The following is a 24,126-nucleotide window of genomic DNA, read 5'->3' as shown; positions in this document are numbered from 1 at the left end:
GTTTACATGAAATATGTTCTTCTAAATACGGTAAGCAATCTACCCTTATTTAGATTAGTGGTCTAGATATAGGTGCCATTACCCTTGTTTAATGTGTTATATATATAAATGCTATCAGTGACAGAAGCTTCCTGACCTAGTATTTAATTTAATGGAAGAAATTCAGTCCATCTTTGCTTTTTTAAATGCAATTATTCTGTATTGAGATTTAACCCCCTTTCTTGCTTTGAGAAACTATATTGTAAAACATTATGTGAAAAAAATCAGTGTTCAATTAATACTCAATTCATGCTGTCTATCCATTTCCAGCTATTTGCTTTTATACTGTAACAGTTTTTACTCATTGCTTATAAAACATATACCAAAACCATTTACAGGACTAATTGCACAATTTGGCATAATTTAATCTAACTGGGTAAGGAAACTGAATTTAAAAGCTTCTGGATGATTCCTAAGATGGGAATTAAAGAATAAATTTAGCACCTGTGTAAAATATTACTTCACTTATTTCATAATTGGCTAACCAGCACATTGCATAAAGATAATGTCCTGTTTTTATAGTACTAATAAAAATATTTTTCTGGAAGATTTTTAAGTTTTTTCTTGCTGCAATTATATGATATGACCTTCTATTATATCTGAGGAGTATCTGAATGAAATTGCTCCTGGTGAAATAATTGTACATCTAGAAGGTATTTTCAATAAAAATTAAATTTTACCTATAACAAAGACCTGATTAATATTATATAGAGAATTATGGTGGTTTTTTTTCTTTGCTTTTTACACATTGTAAGACCATAAATGTCAGCCAATACTTGCTTCAATTGGACATTTGTGGTTTTTTCTTATAGTTATATTACAAGGAGCAGCTAGGTGGCCCAGGGGATAGAGCACCAGCCCTGAAGTCAGGAGAACTTGAGTTCAAATGTGGCCTCAGACACTTAACACTTCATAGCTGGTGTGACCCTGGGCAAGTCACTTAACCCCAATTGCCTCACCAAAAATAAATAAATAAATGAATGAATGAATAAAAGTTATATTATAACTCCCAAATATTTGATCTCAGACCTTTATCTATATTACTAACATTGTTCTCTACATCTTCCTAAGAATTTTGATTATACCCAATTAATCCAAGATCATTTTTTACATTCCTATTCTTACCCCCAGCACTAGCTGTATGACCATGGATGAATACTAAAAAACTAAATACATCAAGGTGTTAAATGCTAAATAATTAAATGTCATTTCTTCATCAATCAAAGGTCTTATTCTGTTTTAAAAAGCCATTTTTTAGCTTAGTTGTTCTAGAACTGTTATATAACATTTAGTGAGGGCTTTCTTATATTCTCTTGACCTCTTGGCTTTATATCCACACTAATCTAAGATATATTAGTCATATGTTAAAGTCCTTGGGACAGAGACTTTTGTTTTAAATTTTCACCTCCAATTCCTTACTAACTAACTTCTTTGCATATTTTTGAATTGTTGAAGTATTAATTGAGTTGATTGGCTTGAATTTTGTTCTTCATAAAAATGGCATCATATGACACAGTAGAAAAACTTGGCTTTACCCCTTCATGGACTCAGCTTTAAAAGGGTTAGATAACAGTGATTTTATTTTGTTTCTTTAAAGATACTTAAATTTTAGCTCCAATTTTCTATAAGTCCCATGTTCTTTCATTGTGCTGTTTTAAAATATATCCTGGCAGGCTAAGCATTTGGATAGTGTAACATGCAGATGAATTATGGTGTGTGCACATGTCCCATTTCACAAGTAAAAAAACCAGCTCATTCAGTGTGAGGAGCTGTCAGCCCTGCTCCAAGTATGGTGCCAGTAATTTTTTTAAAGAAATACATTTGCAATACATATATGAAATCATCACCATTTATCTTGCCCAGACATAAAAAGGAAAATGATGGAAGAGCTCTAAGAGCTTTGTTTTTTGACTAGATAGTGACTGAAAAGTTTGTTCTGAGTTAGACAAATAAAGAACATGGTTAGTTAACATGTTAGACTAACATTATTTTCTTGCTTGCCTAAAGTCAAAGCTAACAATCCTAATGGGTTCGAATAACCTTAAAGTTCTCTTCCTATTAAGGATCATAAGATCATAAACTTAAGATAGAAAGGTATCTTAGAAATGTAGTCTAACTTCATTCCCATTTTATAGGTATTGGAAACATGGACCTGGAGCACTAAGCAGAGTCAGGAAGATGAGTTCAGTCTTGGATATTTTACTTGTGATCATTGGCAAATCATTTATTCTCTGGTCTGCCTTAGTTTACTCATGCATAAAATGGAAATGATAATATCATGAGGATAGAATGAGGTAATATTTATAAAGTGCTTCACCAATCTTGAAGCATTCTATAAACACTAACAATTGTGTTACTAGTACATGGTTATACATATAACAGCTGACACAACCAGGATTAGAAGTAAAATCCTCCAGGCTTTGAAGCCATCACTGATCTCTTTGAGAAGTTCACTTACATTTAGTCAAGTTTATCTGCAAATAGGTTAATTGTGGACTATGTCATGGAACCAATTTAAATTTGTTTTTTAAAACTTTATTCAACTTTCATTAAAAATCTTTTAATTTCTAAGATATGCAGATTCAGGAAGTAGTTACTGAAGAACTGTTTTACTGAGAAAGGATTGTAGATAAGTTATTGCTAAGGTAGCCTAGCTGAGAACTTGTTAAATAAGTTCTGTATACAGATTAGTTTTAACAATTTACACCTTGCTAATTTCTCACACTAGAAATAAGTAATGGGTGGGAAGAAACAAAAAAAAATCATAAAATACTGTTATGCAACATTATGTTTCTCTGTTTTTACTACTTTGGTCTCTCTTAAGATGGCTATTTGCAAGACATCTAAACGACTCAATGGATAAGCACTGGGCCTGGGAAAGATCTGAGTTCAAATATGTCCTATCTGTGTAAACCTGGGAAAGTCACTTAACTCCTGTTTGCCTTAGTTCTTAGTGAGGATACAATAGAGAAGGAAATTGCAAACCTATTTCAGTATCTTTGCCCAGAAAAACTCATGGATGAGTCCATGGGATAACATAAAGTCAGATACAACTGAATGACAAGGAAAATGCTATTTTCAGGAGCAGTATAAATGTGAATCAATCAGAAGGTTTAAATAAAGGTACCTTCATTTTATTTTTTTCTACTGTAATATTGTTAGAATGTTTACATCATTATATTAGGAAGTGCTAACCTGTTAGAAAATCATCACATCTTAGAAATAAAAGAATCCTAAGAGCTCCTTTACTTTTTTGAACAGAACTTACCTAAACCTGTCCACAAAAAATAAAGATATAAGTAGGTAGGTACGTAAGTAGAGAGATGGAGAGAGAAGGAGGGAGCAAAGAAAGGAGGGAAGAGGGGAGGAAACAGGGAAGGAATAAAGGAGGGAAAAAAGGAAAATGTAAGAAGCCAGACTAATCTATACCATGAAAAAGAAATTGTGATATTATAGAAAAGAACATTTATATTTCTCTGAAAGTTACCTGTATCTACAAATCTAGTTAGTGAGAGGAGTAGTCAGTAAAGCACTCATGTTGTAGTCAGGAAGACTTCAGTTTGAGTCCCACTTCCTAAATTTGCTAATTGTATGCCCCTCAGCAACTCCTAGCCTCACTCTAAACAGGAGTAATATTAGCACTTATCTCATGGAGTTTTTATGAGGGTGAGGGTGACATGTGTGAAACATTTTGCCAACCTTAAAGCACTTCAAAATTGTGAACTGCTCCAGGCATTAATAATAACTTTGTCTTATATTCTTGCAGCTTACAGTGACTTAGGCTACTACATTATTAATAAACTGCACCATGTGGATGAGTCAGTGGGAAATAAAACTCGAAGAGCTTTTCTTTATCTTGCTGCCTTCCCTTTTATGGATGCCATGGTGAGTGAAGAAAACATTTCACTTTTAACCAAGCTTTCATAATCCTTCATTTTATGCTTTGCAACTCATATGTTAGTAAAAGAATTTTTTAAAAAATATATTTTTTCTAGTTCTGAGCGTATGTGCAAGCAGCCAGAAAGAGCTATTCAAATATTCTTAGGTTCAAAGGATCAGAGATGAATCTTCTAATGTGATTAAACATATATAGTATTATTTTAGCTTAGGAAATCACTCGCAGCTAAGGTGAACTGGTGAAGATGCTATTGCTTCAGTAATTAGCTTTACTATATTTAGTTCAGTGCTCATCATCTTGACAGCCCAAGCTTTCCATGTCATCATACAGGCAAGTGTTCCCATGAAATTTTATGCTTAGACTTATAGATTATACATAGATAGACACAAAATATTACAGATAGCACAGAATCATGAGAAAAGAAAAGCCACTGAAAATTATTTCCAGGACTAAAAAATAAACCCTTCTTTTAGATTGCAACTTAATTCATATCAGTCTTAGAGATTATTTTTAAAAATCACAAAGTCTAAGAATCTAAAAAAATTTGTACTAACCCCCATGATATTCACCCTGTCATCTTAAAATTCTTATTACTCTGAATTGGTTATAAGTGTTTATCACTTGTAAAGGACTGTTGTCCTTTTTACATTTCAGAAAAATCTTCAATTTGAGGTCAAAAAGAGTATCTCTGATTGTTCTACATCATTATATCTAAATATTTCTGCTTCTTGGGCACATTTACTTCAATTGTATGTAGCCTTTAAGGCTTTTCAATGGAAGATAAAACCTCTGCTATAAGAATTACTGCATCTAAATGTATGTTTTTATGTGAATTTTCAAATGCATCCATTTCAATAGTTTATGTATTTTCATCAAACATTGAACTGAATTCACAGAGCTGAGTTCTCCCAAGCATCTAAATTTATTTAGTGCAAAAACACTTCAGAGCACTGAAATACCACCACTAGCATTCATTAAGTGTATCCTTTTGTGGCCTTCAAAGAGTTAACACCTTTCACTGGTAACACTGGGGGGGAAAGAGTAATAAAATTCTAATGAATATCATCAAATCCACATTTGAAATGAAGGCTTCTTACTCATAAATGAAATGCAGTACACTATCCAATGAATTCAAACCTATTGAGACAATTTGTTCACAAAAGTACATTTGAAAATCTTAATTATCCAACCTTCTGATTCTCTCTGCCTGTTTTTCTCAGCCATAAGAGTGTATTTCTAAGGAAAAGTACATAACAACAAAACCATAATTGTATGATATTTTTTCTATCTTTATATACACATGCTCAGGAGAATATAACACAGCTGAGCAAAGCTGCTATTAATAGCATCTTAAAAAAAAAAAAAAACTACAAAAAGTGCAATGAACTTGTTCCCCCATGGCTCTGATATATTTGTTGAGGAGCCAATATTTGAAAAACCACAAAATTTATTAATCATACTGATAGCTTTTAAGCCACCAGGCAGACCACAAGATGCTATTCATAGATGTGGATACTGTGAGCATTTCTTTTAACATGTGTAATTCTACAAACCTGCATGTTTCAAGATAGGGCTAAAGAAAAAACAAAATGATTAGAATAGACAATTATACCCAGGAAACCCTAAGAACTCAGGAAATGGGTGTCAAATATGTAATAATTTTCAACTTGCTTAGCTGTGAAGATCTTCTGTCTCTTAAGTATAGGTTCAAATCCCCAGCCACTAAGTCTAAAGGGAGTCCAGTACTACAGAGAACTGAAGCCCTTCACCAACTTTCACACATAAAGTTTTGGTTTTATATAGTGCCTCAGTCCTACTTTCCCTTGAAGATGCTGGCAGTCAGATGTAGTCAGGTTGTGCCCAAACTTGTAGCCAAGAGACTAGAAGACTCCCCACTAATCAGTAAATAAGAATGTATAAGAATTATAATTATAATGAACTAAATTAAAGAGTCTTGATTATAGCATAGTTTCATATAAAATTTAAATTCTTACTCTTAATATGCTCTTATATAAAAAAATCAGGCTGCTTATAAGTCACTCTTACCTAGGAATAGTGATCATAACTCCTTTCTTTGTAAGCATTTCCTCATAAAAATGTTTAATATTTCAGAGTACACAATTGCATTATTGGATTAAATAAGTAGCATTGGTTGCTGGGTCCTTATGAGTCACTTAGTCAGGAAAGACCATCGACCAGCATACTCACCAAAGCATAAAAAGCCAGAAATTCTGCATTGCCCTAGCAGCTTCAATGCTGATTCATTGGCCATCTGTTCACTAAGAAACTGAAGGTGTCAGTCACCTAGTTAATTCTTCTTAAAATATGCTTTCATTTGGAATACATAAGTAATTGAGGTAGAAATATGATATTAATTTCATTGAGTTTATAACCTCTTCAAGGAAGGAAAAATCTGCCTTTTCTACTTCATTTGTATTCTCCCCCAGTCCTTTCTACCCATACACATTCACATGTTGAGCAACTACTTGTGTCCTAGATATAAATGTCTTTCAGCAGCTGTCTCAGTTTTTCAACTTTTAGTACTTCTGTATACTGAAGATCTGGCCATTTTATAAGACTTGATAAATTCTCTAATCTGCTGACACCTAAATACTGCTTATTGTATTAAAATGATAATTTGATAAGTAAGAATATTTGTAAACCATAAATTAAATATAAAAGTAACTTATTATAGATTCATTTTTCCAGGAAGTAGGAGGAATATAGAAATAGAATATAGGATAGAGTGCTAAATTTAGCCTTAGGAAAACCTGGACTCAAATTCTGCATTTGACACTAACTATATGACTATGTGTGACAACCTCTCTGTTTCCAAGATAACTTCCTAATAGACATCTCTCAAACCAGAGATAAGTTAAATTGATAAAAGAAATTCCTATACTAGAGTTCCCTATCCTGATGAAATCACAGATCATTCACATAGTCACAGATTCTGAAGAAATAGAAAATTATTTTAAAAAATAACACATAATTAAATAAACATGAAGATGTCTTTTCAGTTAGATATGTTCACTTTATTTTTTTCTTTTGTGACAGGCATGGACCCATGCTGGCATTCTCTTGAAACATAAATACAGTTTTCTAGTGGGATGTGCCTCAATTTCAGATGTCATAGCTCAGGTAAGAAAGTCATCAATCTGTTCCTCTCTTTATATTTATCTTATTTGATGTGATTAAAGGAACATTCCTAATGAAGGCCATTTCTGATGTTCCAGAATAGCCACAGTTCTGAATATGTTCCATATTTCCTTATATAGGTGTATGATGAAAGTATTCTTAATCATGGGCTAAATCATCTGAGATTTGAAGCAGCTGAAATTTAAGAACTTTATTTTTAAAGATGTGACTGTAATATGAAGTCTTATTATAAAATAATGTGGTTGATCCTATAAGTCCCATACATCAATTTGATTTATTTAGTTTCAACTGCAAGCATCTTCCATGAGTAAAAGTTAAAAAGCATGTATTTGGTTTGAGTTCTTACCAAATCTTAACTATAGATCTTCTACAGGATGAAAAATAGGCCTAATCTTTTAAAAGAGTGAACTTGTTACAGAATAGTAAAAAACAACAACAACAAAAAAACAAAACAAAAAAAAAAACACCTTATTTCTCCTCTTAATACATGTTTATGAAAGAAAGGGTAATTTTAGTGAATGAAATTAGGAAACAATTTTTATTTACCCTTTTGTGATCTTGAGAATTGATCATACTACCTTGGAAAAACTGAAAACTTGCAGACTCTCATAAATAGCTCTGAAAACATCTACACAAAAAACCTGAAGTTTGGCACAGTGCCTCCTCCACCCTGAAAGCAGAACCTAACTTTAACATCAAACTAAAAGTCTAGTAATAGGCTCAAAAAACAAACACAAATATCCTGACCATATAAAGTTACTATGGTGACAGGAAAGCTCAAAACAAAATTTAGAAGACAACAAAGTCAAACTGCATATCCAAAGTCTCAAAGGAAAATGGGCATTAATTTCATGACCAAAATAATTCCTCAAAAAGGATTTTTGAAAATCAGTTAAGAGAGGTCAAGTAAACATTGGGGAAAATGAGAGTGATATCAGAAAATTATGAAAAAAAAAGACACCAACAGCTTGGTAAAGAAGGCACAAAAATTATGAAGAAAATAACTCCTTAAAAACAGAATAGACCAAATGGTAAAATAAGCACAAAAATCCACAGAAGAGAAGAACTTCATAAAAAGCAGAATTGGCTCCATGGAAAAAAGATGTACAAAAATTCACTGATAAGAATTTCTTCAAAGCAGAATTGGCCAAAGGCCCACTGAAGAAAATAATTCCTTAAAAATTGAACAAGGGGAAGCTAATAACTCCATGAGACATCAAGAAACAATAAAAATCAAAAGAAGAAAAAAATAGAAGAAAATATGAACTATCCAGTGACCTAGAAGTAGATCAAGAAGAGATAATTTAAGAATTATTGGACTGCTTGAAAGCCATGATCAAAAAAATAGCCTGGGTGTCTTATTTCAAGAAATTACCAAAGAAAATCATGCTGATAGTTTAGAATCAGAGTTATTAACTAAATCTATAGATCACCTCCTAAAAGAGATCCCAAAATGAAATGAAATGAAATAAAGACTCAGGATTATTATAGCCAAATTCCAGATGAAGGTCAGGAACAAAATACTGCAAGCAGCCAGAAAGAAACTTTTCAACTATCATGGTGCTACAATCAGAATAACATAAGATTATCAGTTTTTACACTAAATCAGTGTTTGGAATATGCTATTTTGGTAGGCAAAGGAGCTAGGATTATAACCAAGAATCACCTACGTAGTAAAACTGATAATCTTTCAAGAATAAAAATGGATATTCAAGAAAATAGAAAACTTCCTGATGAAAAACTAGATATGAATAGAAAATTTTACTTTCAAATAAAACACTCAAGAGAAGCATAAAAAGGCAAACAGAAAATGGAAATCATAAGGATACAATAAAGTTGCCTTAAGATTAAATAAGGTTACATTCTTACATGGGAAGATAATGCTTATAACTTGTGGTATATGATTGTGATGGAATTCTATTGTACTATAAGAAATGATAAGTAGGATGCTTTTAGAAAAACCTGGATTGATTTAGATGAACTGAGTCAAAGTGAAGTAAGAAGAACCAGGAAAACATTATACACAGTCTAAAGGCAATATTTGTACAATGATGAACTATGAATGACTATTCTCAGTGGAGATAAGACAGTTCTAAAGGACTTATGATGAAAGATGTTATCCATCTTCAGAGAAAGTACTGATGGAGTTTGAATGCAGATTAAGGCATACTTTTTAAAAACTTTCTACGTCTTGTGTTATTTTTGTCTTTGATTTGTTCCCCCCCAACAATATGACTAATGTGATGGCACATATATAACCTGTCTCAAATTGCCTGTCTTCTCAGTGGAAGGGAGGATAGAATTAAGAACTCAAAATTTTTTTTAAATTAATATCAAAAATTGTTTTTACATGTAATTGGGGGAAACAGCGCATATATATATATATATATACACACACACACATACAAATATCTACAAATATATATGTATGTATTTAATAATTGTCTTCATCTTAAAGTAATACCGTTTTTCCTCTACTTTTCTTTTTCTGCTTTTCTTCATCTTCTCTCCCATAATCATAAAAGCTCCAGATCCAGGTTGTCAGCACAATATCATAACAGATACCTTCATGACAGAAAATCAGAGAGATCATTAACTGCCTTAATTATTTTCCTCCCAAAAGTTGTAATGAGTTGACTGTCCATGATATTTATTTATTGGAAAAAATGGATTAATTGGCATCTTCTAGCTCTTAAGACTCAGTGAGTTTTTTTTGACGCTTCTAGCTTTCCTCAATATGTACTCTAGCCTTTCATCCCTTCAACAAGATCATCTATTGTTGAATATTTATTTCTTCCTTAAAAATTCAGAGTTAGCATTCTACATGCACTGTATAAATTCTATAAAACACTACTTTCAAATTACTGATCCTGACACCTTTTCCATGTGCTTAAATAATAGATGATGTATTTGTTTTTATTGTACTCTACTCTTATTTATTAGCTAAGAAATTTTTTCCCCTTAGTCTTCCCTGTTTTTTAAATTTTGCATTACAAGCCTCATCTAAACTGTCTTGACTACTCTTATAACAGCTTTATTTGACGCAAATAATTTACACTCTTAATAAATTGACATTAAAACTCAGAAAAGCCAAAAAGAAATTAAATTTGCATATGCTAAATATATTTCACATACCAAATAAAGAGAAAATGTATGGTATTGAAAAATACCATTATTTTCCTCCTTAAATTTAAGGTCCTGCTCAATGTGGCAAGGACACTAATGGGAATGGTTCGAGTAGATATCAGATGTCATTTGCCTTTAGACTTTGTGAATTTAATTTTGTTATTGCTGAGGATTTGAAAAAGACAATTATATATGCTCTGACAATGAAATTCCTCTTAAAATTGATTTTAATATAGCATTTCTATCCATTAGATTATTTTAAGCCTTGTCCTTTGTGTTTATTCAACTTGGTGGAATACATTTTTTGTTGACCATTAATCCCACTCTCTACCACAACTTCTGTGTTTGTACATGCTCATGTGTGTGCTTACACACACACACACACACACACACACACACACACATACACACACACATTATACTCTTTTATTATACAGTGACAATTTTGCTTTTGTGATGTGCCTGATTTTTAACTGGTCAGGTTAGTTTACTATTCACTGTTTAGCTATTTAGGAAGTTCACATTGATGTAAAACTCATTCATGGTTGAATACTAAACATATAACATCTAAATAGGTGTTTTAACATCTTTTAAGTTTTTTCAGAACTTTAAAACTTTGGGTCCCCACTTTTCGCTCTTAATCAAGAACTCTCCTGAATTAGTGTAAGAGATGTAATATTTCAGTTAGATAATACTTTACAAAGTTGCTATTTTTATTATAACATTTATATGTCCTCAGTTGGTCATATATTGACTTTACCAAGGAATTGTAGAAAATACTTCTTTTTCTTATTTCCCTGCAGTCTAGAATTTTTAGATCTCCTATTTCATGCTGGCAAAATGGCATCTCTCTAATTGCTATAGTTTCTTTATAAAGTCCACTATTCACAAGGGTCACACACACACACACACAATGAAACTTTGAACATTAAACAGGAGGTAAGAAGCAGGTGTTGTAATTGGGGTTTTGTTCTTAAGTTTTTACAGTGACTTAAGTGAAACCATTGAGCAGGTTTAAAGATTGGATTTTACAAAGAATATAAATTATATCTTATAATAGGTCATTGAAGCTAATTTGGGAAATAAGGGTAGGATGCATTGTATTGAGTATAGAACAGTCATAATATGTCAGTTTGCTTTGTTCAATGACCTCTCTCATTTTTTTTTTTTGGCCCTAATTCAGCTAAAACTTTGAAGAATTTATAACTGCCTACTTTTTTTGTCTCACAATATTACTTTTTTTATGTGTCTCTAATCATTCCATTTATGTCTCAAAATTATACCATGTATAGGATCATGTATGAGAACCAGAGTAGACCAGTTTTCAGTTCATTTATTAGAGCTTATGATTCTATTGAGAAATCTAATCTTTCAGAAAAAAATATTGTTTTAATTACAGTTCTTAGTATTTTAATAATGCATTTCAATTTCCTCAGTTATGTTAGTATTATGTTAGTATTTTCCTATCTAAAATCGAGGAATAGTATTGTTTATAAGCTTTCACATTACTATCTTTTAAAATAGAAAAGCATAAACAAAACTCTGATCCATTAATTTACTATTATTGCCTTACTATAGACAATTCAGATATGATCTATCTTGATAATGTCCATATTAGACTCATTTTGGTTCAACAAATGATCACATTATTATAATAGATTGTTTTCTTTGGGGAAAATAGAATGTATAGCCCTTATGGGATACCTTATAATGTTCTTAAACAACTTTTAAAATGTAGCTAGAACTAGGGCTGTCCTCTGGGTTCTAAGTTGGCATAGGCCAAAAAGCAAACAAATTAAAAAGGCAATTTTCTTATTGTAGTGCTTAGGTAAAACTCCTATATAAATTATTGTGAGCACATACATGTTATAATAATATGGGTTTGTCTGCTGGATTCATCAACAATGACCTACTCTTCAGAAATGGTTTGTTCAGTAAGATGGCAAGAGTTCACCTTTTCCATATTTCCAATCTTAAAATTTATGCTTTTTGCCTTAGTTAGTAAGGGACTAGCCTAGTTCTCTTATTTCCTTATAGAATTTTTTTCCAAATCATTACTTTAAGCTTATCACATTATATGATAATTATTTATATTTGAATCATATCTGCCCCTGGTATTTTGTTCCCTGACTACTTTGGGAATAGCAACTATGTTGATTCTTTTGTATTTGTAACCCCAGCAGCTAGAACAATCATTCTTCAGCCAATCCTGTACTTTTTTGAGATGAAAATTAAGGTATGGGAAATACATCGAGAAAAGAAACCAGCTTGGTCTCAGTGTAATATTGAATCTTCTTTGTGTGATCACATTATTTGAATTCATACTGCATATTTCTACTGGACTGGAACCAATAACTATATTTTATATAACTGCAACTTCAAATAATGCAAATTCAAATACATACAAGTTCTTCAAGGGTTTTCTAATTAAAACTAATTGTGATCTATGTTATTTATTGTACAAGCATGGTGAGAGAAAATTGGAGTTAAAGTGTACTTTTTAAAAAACTTTCCCCTAGAGCGCAATTTGGAACTATGCTCAAAAAGTTATCAAACTGTGCATACCCTTTGATCCAGCAGTGTTTCTACTGGGCTTATACCCCAAAGAGATATTAAAGAAGGGAAAGGGACCTGTATGTGCCAAAATGTTTGTGGTAGCCCTCTTTGTAGTGGCTAGAAGCTGGAAAATGAATGGATGCCCATCAATTGGAGAATGGTTGGGGAAATTGTGGTATATGAATGTTATGGAATATTATTGTTCTGTAAGAAATGACCAGCAGGATGAATACAGAGAGGCTTGGAGAGACCTACATGGACTGATGCTAAGTGAAATGAGCAGAACCAGGATATCACTATATACCTCAACAACAATACTGGATGAGGATGTATTCTGATGGAAGTGGATTCCTTTGACAAAGAGAAGATCTAACTCAGTTTCAATTGATCAAGGATGGACAGAAGCAGCTATACCCAGAGAAGGAACACTGGGAAATGAATGTAAACTGTTTGCATTTTTGTTTTTCTTCCCGGGTTATTTTTACCTTCTGAATCCAATTCTTCCTGTACAACAAGAGAACTGTTCAGTTCTGCACATATATATTGTATCTAGGATATATTGTGACATATTTAACATGTATAGGACTGCTTGCCATCTGGGAGAGGGGGTGGAAGGAAGGAGGGGAAAACTTGGAACAGAAGTGAGTGCAAGAGATAATATTGTAAAAAAATTATCCAGGCATGGGTTCTGTCAATAAAAAGTTATAATAAAATAAAATAAAATACCCAAAAAATATAAATAAATAAATAAAAACTTTCCCTCAGTTCTTACAATATAAGTACAAAAAGCAGTAGCTTCATCCTGTCTTCTGCTCCAAGATGCTTATAGGTACTCATGCCCCTTTTCCATCACTCCCCTTTTTTTGCCATAGCTGACCCCTCTTTTAATTTTCTACTTTCAGGCTTTTCTTTTTCAATTCTAAGCCTCTGATTTCTTCAGAATTGGCTCATTGAGTCTTATATGGTGTTGAGGATGTTATCTCTCATTGCTGTTACCTGGTTCTTGAATTCCTTACTCTTTCCCCTTTCTGTTTCTCACGGGTTATGTTTGTCCTTTTAAAATTTGTGTGTGATTCAAGTCTACCTTCCAGTTTAAAATCTTGATAGTCTCTTTAGTCTAGTCCAAGAGGGAATATTTGTTCCTCTCAAGTACAAATCTCAGTGTACTAGTCAGTTTTCAAATTCCTATTATAGTAGAATGTTAAAGATATCTTAAAGGTAAAGCAGAAAAGGCATAGAAGACAGTTTATAAGATTATTCATGGAAGCGAGAAATAAAACATGAAGTTTAATAAACAGTCCAGTTAGGCTGGATTAGAAAGGATGGAAAGGGAGAATTACATGAAATAGCCTAGAAAGGCAAGTCAAGGAGATATTGTAGTTGTCCTTAAATTATAGCCTGAATGGGTTTTTAAATATATTTTAGCACCTTTATCCTAGAGCAATAGTTAGTTGGTAGAGATTTTTGAGCAAAGGAGTTAACATGACCAGTCTTCTATCTAAGGAAATTATCTTGGCAGCCATGTGTGTATTGAACTGGGGAAAAGGTTGAAAGCAGATTTAACAACTAAGCAGTTATTACAGTAATTCATATGACAAGTGATAACAGCCTGAACAAAGGTATTAATTGTGTGAGTGAAAAAAAAAAAGATCACCTAAAAAAGAGAGGAGAAGAAAGTTTAGGGCAGAAACTTAGGCATAAGTTTCTATGCTTACTTAGGGTGAGAGAGAAGGATGATTAGTGATTGATGAGTCAGGAAAGGACACCAAGAAGGAGAATCAGAGAAATGGAAGGAGAACCAGAAAAAAGTAGAGTCATAGAAACCATTGCTAGGCAAAAATAGTTTGGAGCTTCAGAATTCATTTGTCAGGTATTTTTTAAGTTGTCTTAGTATTAGTTACTAGACTACTTAGTCTAGTATTTTTAGTTGTCTTTTTCTCTGTTGTGTATAATATACATTATACTATTACTTTTATACACTTGTATATATAAAAACATTATAAATGTCCCAGAAATTTAATAATATGAACTCAGTGCTATCAACTCCTAGAACTTAACACAGGTTCAGGTTTTTTGAGTGACCCAGTAAATGATCAAATGAACAGATTTTATTAGAGAAGTATGTATTGGAGATAAAAGACAAATAATGCATTTTGTATATCCAGTGGAAGTCCTTCAGAAAGGTTTTTATCTAAGTGCTTTGTGGTTTGCAATTCATATTTTATGATTCATTTCCACTTGAATGCCACAAATATGAGAGAAATTGGTAGGTTTTATTATGTTCAATGGTAAAATGGAGCATTGCTCAGTGTGTAAGTTCTCCTCTGCTGTTGTATATAGTCAGTGTCTGTCCTGGAACCTTTTTCTATAACCACTATGCTATAGTGGTGCCTTTGTCCTTTCCTTTAGGGCATCTGTGGCTAGTTTGATCCCATTCATGGGTCTCAGAAAAGCGATACTGGTGCCAAACTCTGTCCAGAATGCAGATAAATTAAGTAGCATTTATTATCATTATTTCTTTGAGAAGTACTTAGATAAGATGTATTTTCTATGTCTATTTGATTTCTTGATTTTTTTCTTTGGTTTCTTCATGGCTGCAAATGTCCTACTATCACAAACCATACTTGTTCATAAAGTTCCTTTTGTTTAGCTTTTAGTTGCAATGTGTTTATGGTAACTGGGATTAATGTGTATTTTGGCCTTATGGTCAGCATTACCAGATTTTCCAGTACTTCTATTTTATGGACCCTTTTTTAAAAATTAGCATTTTTCAAGTTGAGGTGCCCTTTCTTGATTATGCCTGCTATTGTCACATTTTTGGCATGCCATGGCCTCGTGGCATTCATTCAGTACATTTATTGAATGCTAATTTTGTTCATGGCATTGCAAAGAATTTTGTAAACCCTAAAGTATATTTAAATGTTAGCTATTATTTTCTGACTATCATTATTTATGAACTAAAAAAAGTTCATATTCTACTGGTTTGCTACTCATCTCTACCAGTATTTCACCTTTCAGTATTTCACAGCAGATTTGATTACTAATTTTGGCTTTGTTTTCATATGATAATTTTAGCAAGCTCCATCTGTTTGTCTCTTATATAAATAATAATGTCTTATTATTGTTGTTATTAATTATTATTATTATGCCTATAGTCTCATTAATGGGAATTATTTAACTTTCTTTCTGGAAAGTTTCCCAGATTTGGCCTTCCTATGATATTATGCATTTGTTCTAAATGGTCATTAGTCCTGATGGGATGGGGGATCTAGGGTTGGGAAGAACATGTTGTATTTTTGATCAGTTAAAGCTTCTGAAAAAATCTTAAGCAGAGACAATTTATAATATTTATTATGTTGACAAATCACAGTTTTTCCAGATTTCACATTAATGAGGATGATTGCATGCTGCTTGTAGACAGAAAAATGATCCTTTGCCATATACCTTGAATTTTAACTCAATCTGCAGACTTGCCTTGAGATGGTTTCAACGTTGTATGTAGCACAGAAACTGATATATTCCTGCTTTATATCCTACTCATTTAACCCTAAATTACAGAGGGATCTTATCTTGGAAAACATTCTAAAACAAAACTCCCTAAAACAAGATTATAGAACAGTTCTATTTGTATCAAAGTTTTCTTTCAATGAAACATGTTTTAAAATCAAGTAGAAACTGTTTCTTTTAATTTTTTCCCTTTGACTTATTTTTTCCCCAAAATTTCTCAGGTTGTTTTTGTAGCCATTTTGCTTCATAGTCACCTGGAATGCAGAGAGCCGCTTCTCATTCCTATCCTTTCTTTGTACATGGGAGCACTTGTTCGCTGTACCACCCTCTGCCTCGGTTATTACAGGAACATTCACGACATCATCCCAGATAGCAGTGGACCTGAATTAGGGGTATGTTTTGATGAGCATATGCTGTGATGACTTATAACTTCAATATCTCATGCTGTAACAAATTAATAGTTGTTTTAATTCCATCTCTGTAGAAATGAAGAATTTGGGCAACAAGCTTATGTCTCGATCACCATAAAAAGAACATTTAGTATTATTATCATAGTTCATGTTTACATAGTGCTTTGAGGTTTGTTTTTTGTTTTATCAGTGACAAGTAAGAAATAAATAGTAAAGACTATGTAAATATGAGATTGACAGATAATCAATAAAAGAATTTATGAGCATCTTCAAAAAAAAGCAAGGATAATTCCATATATTGAACAGTGTCAAGAATATGATGATAAAATATGCATGTTGACTGACCAATTGAACTCTCTGTGGCAAACTTAAGGAAAAATGTAGGTAAGAATCACACAAGTTATACAATTATGGATAGGCTATGATCTACATCATTGGAGCAAATACCCACCTTAATAAGCTCACATACAGAACCACATCAAATATGAGAATATTTAAGGGTGATAAAGTGCTCTCTTCAGTCAGTCAGTTAATAAGAATTTAATAAATTCTTACTCAGGGCCAAGCACTGTACTAAGCTCTAGGGATACAAAGAAAGGCAAAAAAAAATTCTCTGCTCTCAATATTATGACCCACATAAGTCATAGCCAAAAGCCAAATGCTGAGTGATATTCACATGACAGAATAAATAGTAGCATTAGCAATTAGCATCCTCTTTATGCTTCCATTTTCAAGATTAATTTTGTATTTGAAGAAGTAAAATATGGCATCATTTAAGTTGTTTGTACCTACAGGTAAGTCGTGTTTTTGTATTCATAAGTAGATTGAAATGAATTTCTCAGCAGGAATACATGGTCTTCTATTTGCAATTTGTTTATTAGCTACTGTGTGTCAAGCACTATACCAAGTACTGTAGGAGTTACAGAGGAGGGAGTTATGGTCTCTGCCCTCAAGAAATTTAAAATTCCTGGATTAGTAGTTCAAGATTAATATTATGAAATAATTAAAGGACAAATCTAGACAAAACTTGGTGAAATTTTAAATTGTATGCCCTATTAAGGAGATAATCGAGATGAGTTGTCAAGGAAAGTTCAGTGAATGAAGTGAGATATGAACTGATTTTTGAAGGTTGGGTAGAATGTAATCACATTGTAGAGCAATAAATATATCAGCAAATAATGGGTCTTCTCAGTTGAAACATAAATAGAATGCCACTTTCTGAGTTTGGTAATTCATAGTTTGGATTAAACATGCTAGATTCATAGAATAGCTTTAATACTACGAAAAAACTTATGTAATATTTCATAAAACATTACATCTACTATATCTATGGTATACCATACCACAAAGCATGGAAGGCCATAACTTAATAATTAATGATACCATTTGAACATCAATAAAGAAAGTGTTGACAGCATCATATCAGTCATTCTTATCAGGATAACCAAATTAAAATGACTTTCCAGTAATCAGTCCATTACTGTCACTCACCTAGAAAGATAAAAGATAATTATTCTTAAATTGTTTGATATAGAGTAGTCCCTATATCATTTATGCTCTGGGGAAAGCAAGCAAGAAGCTACATAAAAACTGGGCATCATAGAACAATGGGAGCTTCTTATTTTGAGATACTTTAGCTATCTCATAGTTATGAACACTTTACAAAGTTGTTTTGCATTCAACTTGCCTTCTCTTTGATTCTAATACTAACTACTCCTATTAGGTATTTGAAATTGGAAATCTGTCTTATTTCCCTGTACTTTCCATAATCAGGTTAAGATTTAAGTTCTTTGGCACTAAATATAAAATAAATCCCAAATATCCTTTATCATTGTTACTGGCCAGACAGTTCCATCATTAAATAGAGACCAATTTCAAATTTATCCTTCATCACAAGCTGGAAACGAGATGCTGGGCTTGTTAAGAAACATGTTTCCTGCATGGAAAACAGGGTTTTGGATCCACTTAGTTTGATGTTTGTGCCTTGCCAACTATATGAGTTAATTTCCCATAATATTCTATGTTTGTTGGCTCACCTAAGGAGATTTTTCTTCCCTCTATAAATTGTAAGGGTTAGTAATGAATTGATTTGATTGATGCTTTAGAACCATAGGAAGAAAAGATTTTAGCTGAACTTTTAGTTCTTTTCCATAGATAAAGTTGAATAAACTTATGTTCTTACCTCTTGATACAGGGAGATGCTACAGTAAGGAAGATGCTGAGCTTCTGGTGGCCTTTGGCTTTAATTCTGGCAACTCAGAGAATCAGCCGACCTATTGTCAACCTTTTTGTCTCCCGTGATCTTGGGGGCAGTTCTGCAGCCACTGAGGTAGGTTCATCTCTGGGAATTGGGACTTACTTCCATCGAATAGTAAATTTAAGGATTTACAAATGTATTTGTAGTAGTCAACCTACTTTTTAATTAGAAACTAGTGGAAACTTCCTTCTGGAAGATTTCAAAGTATCACTTAAGACTTTTAAGAGGTAGAAGGAACCTTAGAAATAATGTAGTCCCATCCTCCCTTTGCTTTAAAGGTAAGAAAGCTGAAATCCAAAAAAAGCTAGTTTTTCCAAGTTCACTCAGCTACTTTGGGAAATTAATCCAATGATTTTTTCCACTGCACCATACAGTGAGTTCATCACTTTTTTACTCTGGCTGCCAAATTCATAACATTTGCCATAAAATTGCTCTTTAAGGTAACATCAAAGGAAGCTTGGGTTGAAGCTGTTCCTTCTCATTTCATCACATTGTACCATTCCTCAAACTTTGTTCTTCATGGACAGTGTCTTTTTTTAGTGATATCAGGTCTCTCCCAAATCTGTTTACCTTCTAGATTCATCTAACCCAATGCTGAAAAAATATAATTCAAAACAGAGAACAGAACCATTTTCTTCCAAGTGACTAAACAGCATTACTTCATTTCTTCTCCAGTACTAAATTCTGAGGCATTAATTCTGTCCTCTTTAACTAGAGTTCTTTAAGAAAAGAAGTTGGCTGCCTGAATGTTTTAGAAATTACTATTTCTGGATCTGTTGCTTTTGAAAAGGAAGGGGCAGGACTGAGCACTGAAACGCCTTGTCAGCATGTATCCTGTCCCATGTATCCTGCCAGTTTCCATGAACTGGGAAGCATCTCACTATTGGCATGGGAGGAAAACAACTTCACAAATCAAGAGCATATTAGCCTTTATGCCCCAGTTGGTTCTTGGATTTTATTTTAAAACCATGGTTCTCATCTTGGGTGGTTTCTGCAATAGCAGCTTTCCCGAAAGCACATTTCAAGTTGCCCATAAAGAAAAATGTGACAGCCAGCCTTTGCCCAGGAATTGGAATTCCATCATCTCTTGAAAAGAAAATCTGGAGCATAATTAAATATTAAAGCAATTTCTAAATTAGCCCAGAGGGAATCCAGGCCACATAATGAGATGAGAAAGAATGTGATATAAAAATGGAAGATTTGTTTTTTTTATTTATTTTATTATGTTTTTAATCATTGTAAGAGAGCTAGTTGCTTCCAAAGGTTATAAAGTCTGTAATACTTTGTATATTCATACTAAAGTTGTCTACTCAGTTATCACTTCAAAAAGACACTATGATTAGGCAAAAAATTATATCCTACAGCAAAAACTCATGGAGTAATTTTTCTATAACTTAATTAAAACACAATGGCATTTCAACATGCAAGAATCCAGAATTGAAAGCTACAAAAGCCATATCCTGAAGCTTATATAGGCAAGCTCCATAATCTCTCTTTTGACTTCTGTTTTTATTGTCAATTTAAACATCTGGCTTCCTATCACATTAACAAATGGAGAAAACTTACAAACAAAGCAGCAAAAAAAAAAAAAAAAGATTTAACAGCCTGAAAACAACAAAGGACAGGGTGAAAAGAGGACAGGGAAAAACCAGATAAACAACCTAATAGTCTAAAAGTTTAAAAACCTAATACTATGGGCTATGAAATATAACATCATGCACCTCTACATATTACAACCATTGTGAAACATGAATTTATGAAAGCACAGAAAAAAAATTGATGACCATGATATAGTTTTGAGTCATCAATAAAAAATTATGTAGAATGATAAAGTCATTCATTCATTCAAAACATTTTTGAGCAGTTATGGAAGGTAAACAATAACATCTGATTTCAAATTCAGTATTCTTTTAAACATTCAAGACAAAAAAGTATTAATGGACTTTTAATTTTATAATTAAATGATTAGCATGTAAAAAATAGTTACTATTTTAAAAATTAGCTAGATACAAATGAGTTGCAATTATCTAGAAATTTCGTTTTTCTGGAAAACGTTCCCCAGATAAATAGAATACTATTATGATATATGATTAAATTATTAATGTTGTCCTATTCATTTAATTACTCTTACTGTCATATAATAACCCAGTAAATAGGTAAGAATCAGCTCAAGCATGGGTCATTTTGGGAATTTTGTTGTTGTTCCTTAAGTTATTAACATAAGGCAATGTAGTGCAATGGAAAACATCATATTTGGTATCAGTTTCTACATTCAAATATTAGTTTTCCTGCCACATGACCTTGAACAGTCAGTTAACCCTTCTGGACCTTAAATCCTCAACTCTAAAATAAGAAGGAAGCTCTAAGTCTATGATCCTATGATGAAAAACAACTTCATTTTCATAGAGATGAGATAACAATTTTCTGGTGGAAATTTTTTAAATTTCTAATGCACTTTAGAAATGTTCTACATTCAACAGGTTGTCTGTGACTGCAAAGTAATGGTCAAATATTCACTATTTCCACCAGTATATCCATTCTAGTCAACAGAGTAACATCAAGGTAAAATTAGCTGGCAGTAGAACTTTAAGGATGGTTTTATTTTTTTTCCCCTGCCCTGGGCTTAGGTCAGGGCTTAGATTATATTTTACCAGGACAGATTGCCAGATGTCTTAAATAAATGGAATAGATTGTGGGAAAAGTCATATTGTAAACTGCCTATTGGACCCAATTCAGATAAATGAGTAGAAGAGTTCCAAAAGCTGCTGCTGCTTCAGAGATCCATTTTTAGAGGTGCTATCATTCTGGGTTTTTTTACATAATTATCTTACATAAAAAGATCAAGTAAACTAAATTGCTTAAGAAATTATTATTTTCCTTAGTACAGGATTCCTATTAAAATTATAATGAAAGCAAAGATTTTGCGTTGGCCTTGCTGGCAAGATATTCTAAGATAATTTTAATAGATGAATGCAAAAGCAATTATTTTTTATTTCTCTCTTAGAACCTGATGTTCTGAAGTCCAGGTTAGCTAGCATAGAGACTGTACCTAATCTTTTCTTGCATTTTGTACTTTTAAAAAGCAGTCTGGGCATTTCTTTTCTGTGGAGAACAGAAATTCTGCTCTTTCTGTTTGTGAAGAGTTAATCTCCCAGTGAGGTATGATGTCTCAAAATTGCTAAACCTGAAACATTCATTTGGTACCATCTCAGAGGGCAGCTTCTGAAGGCACCCTTGCTGATGCCAGACTAAGTCTGCTAACTCTTCCTGTCTAGGCGGTGGCGATTCTGACAGCTACATACCCTGTGGGTCACATGCCATATGGTTGGCTGACTGAAATTCGAGCCGTCTATCCTGCTTTTGACAAGGTGAGCGCCTGTGGTGTAGAGTATCTCTCGAGGTCCCTCCCTCACTCTCTCTCTCCCTCCCCCTTATTCCATCATCCCTCACTTCTCTCTTCCCCTCCCCCCCTTTACTCTTTACTGGGTTCTACTCTCTCTCCCACCAGCCTCATCCTTTCAATTTCACCTTCAGTATCAAAGTTATTACAGTATTTTGGTAATTTTACAATTTTCTAATCCAGAGACTCAGACTTGGTTTCTGGGTAACTGAGAAGGATTTTTCTTCAGGAAACATAAAGCATCCTAATAGTGCAGTTATCCCTGTAGCTCTCTATTAAATCACTTTAGCATCACCCTATTAGAAAACTAACATATACTCAAAAGTCTAGGGGAGGGGGATTTAATATTGAAATTCCACTTGATTGTAGCCTACCTACATAACTATCTAGAGATTGGCAGAGATACCATAGAGATTAAATGAGATGATATATGCAAAGCACTATATAAAAGTCAGCTATCTCTATTACTATCTAAATCATGTGCTTCCTTGATCTTACATTGCACAGGGAAGAGTAAAAGCCACAGATTAAATTTAGAAATAGAGCTTCAACATACATTTGATTCTTGGGTTGTGAGAATGCATGTGAGGGAGTCTGCTTTTAATTTGTATGTCCAAGACTTTTTGGATCTTGACCCAATGAGGTTAGTAGTGATATTCATTTGCCCTTTGTTCAGCTGTCATAGAAATGAGGCATATCCTACTTTTGGACTCTTCCCATTGTTGAATTGGCTAGATTTTAGAAGAATTCTGTGTAGACACAAATAATCTATTTTGATATAGCATGAAACGGGCACCTAAAATGAACAGATTCCCAACTACTACACATATAAATGGGGGACAATGGAACCTTGATTTTTGTGCAGTGTTTTATAGTAAGAATTTAAAACAGAGATTTACATAATTATTCATAACCTCACCTTGCTTCTGTGAAGTAAAATGTGATTGTGTGTCACAAATTGTTCCAGGTGAAAAAGATCTCTCCAGTCTGGCTCACCTGTGTCAAAGCAAAAAGTCAGTCTCTAACATCTCTGGCAAGTCTTCATTCAGCCTTTGTGTAAAGAACTCCACGGTGATATTCACCCTGTTTTTTTTAAACAGCTTATTTCATTTTGGAATACCCATAATCATAAGGAAGTTTTTCCCAGCACCAAATCTAAATTCATGTCTTTGCAGCTCCCACATGTGGCTCCTTGATCTTCCCTTTGGGCCTAAGCAGAGCATGTTAAATTCTTCTTTCCAATGGAAACCGTTCAGCTCCTTGAAGACAGCTATCATGGCCTCTTCAGAACTTCTGTTCTCCAGACTTAATGTCTTCAATTATTCAATATTCAAATATTCAATATCTCCAGACCTCAATATCTTCAGTTCATCTTCATATGTCATACTCTTCAGGAAAATTTTATCATTCTTATTACCTACTTCTCAATGTTCTCCAGCTTAGCAATGATGTTCTTCCAAAACTATGACATCCACAATTGAATCCAGACATCCAGACCTAGTCTGATTAGGGAGAAAGACAGCAGTAAGGCTGTCATCTCCCTGGTCCTGGATAGTAGGCCTCTATACAAATAAACAAAGGGCATTTGCTGTTGAACTGTTTATCTTATTTCTAACTCAATAATTTATGCCAGGAGTTAGTTCCCAAGATGTCATTTGTGATTGTAAAAGAGATATCAGTGGTGAGTTAGTTGATCCCAGAGCCATAAACTCCAACCATACTTTCAAATCTTTGTAGGTTGTGGATCTAGAAATAAAATTTAAAATGGGACCAG

General features: G+C 33.1%; 1 protein-coding gene across 2 annotated transcripts in view; it reads left to right on the top strand.

Annotated features, from left to right (window-relative positions):
- Window positions 1–24,126, top strand: part of ANKH (ANKH inorganic pyrophosphate transport regulator) — a 150,120-nt gene that overhangs the window by 84,444 nt on the left and 41,550 nt on the right. For both annotated transcript variants that reach the window (XM_051969863.1, XM_051969862.1), the window contains 5 exons: window positions 3,806–3,924; window positions 6,995–7,078; window positions 16,507–16,677; window positions 18,890–19,024; window positions 22,228–22,320. In XM_051969863.1, the coding sequence (XP_051825823.1) occupies window positions 3,806–3,924; window positions 6,995–7,078; window positions 16,507–16,677; window positions 18,890–19,024; window positions 22,228–22,320 (602 nt within the window). The remainder of the gene's footprint in view (window positions 1–3,805; window positions 3,925–6,994; window positions 7,079–16,506; window positions 16,678–18,889; window positions 19,025–22,227; window positions 22,321–24,126) is intronic.

This window comes from Antechinus flavipes, chromosome 1 (genome assembly GCF_016432865.1).
Source record: "Antechinus flavipes isolate AdamAnt ecotype Samford, QLD, Australia chromosome 1, AdamAnt_v2, whole genome shotgun sequence".
In the NCBI taxonomy this organism is placed as follows: domain Eukaryota; kingdom Metazoa; phylum Chordata; class Mammalia; order Dasyuromorphia; family Dasyuridae; genus Antechinus; species Antechinus flavipes.
Note: the sequence above shows the minus strand (reverse complement) of the source record. Positions and strands in the feature narration are given on the sequence as shown.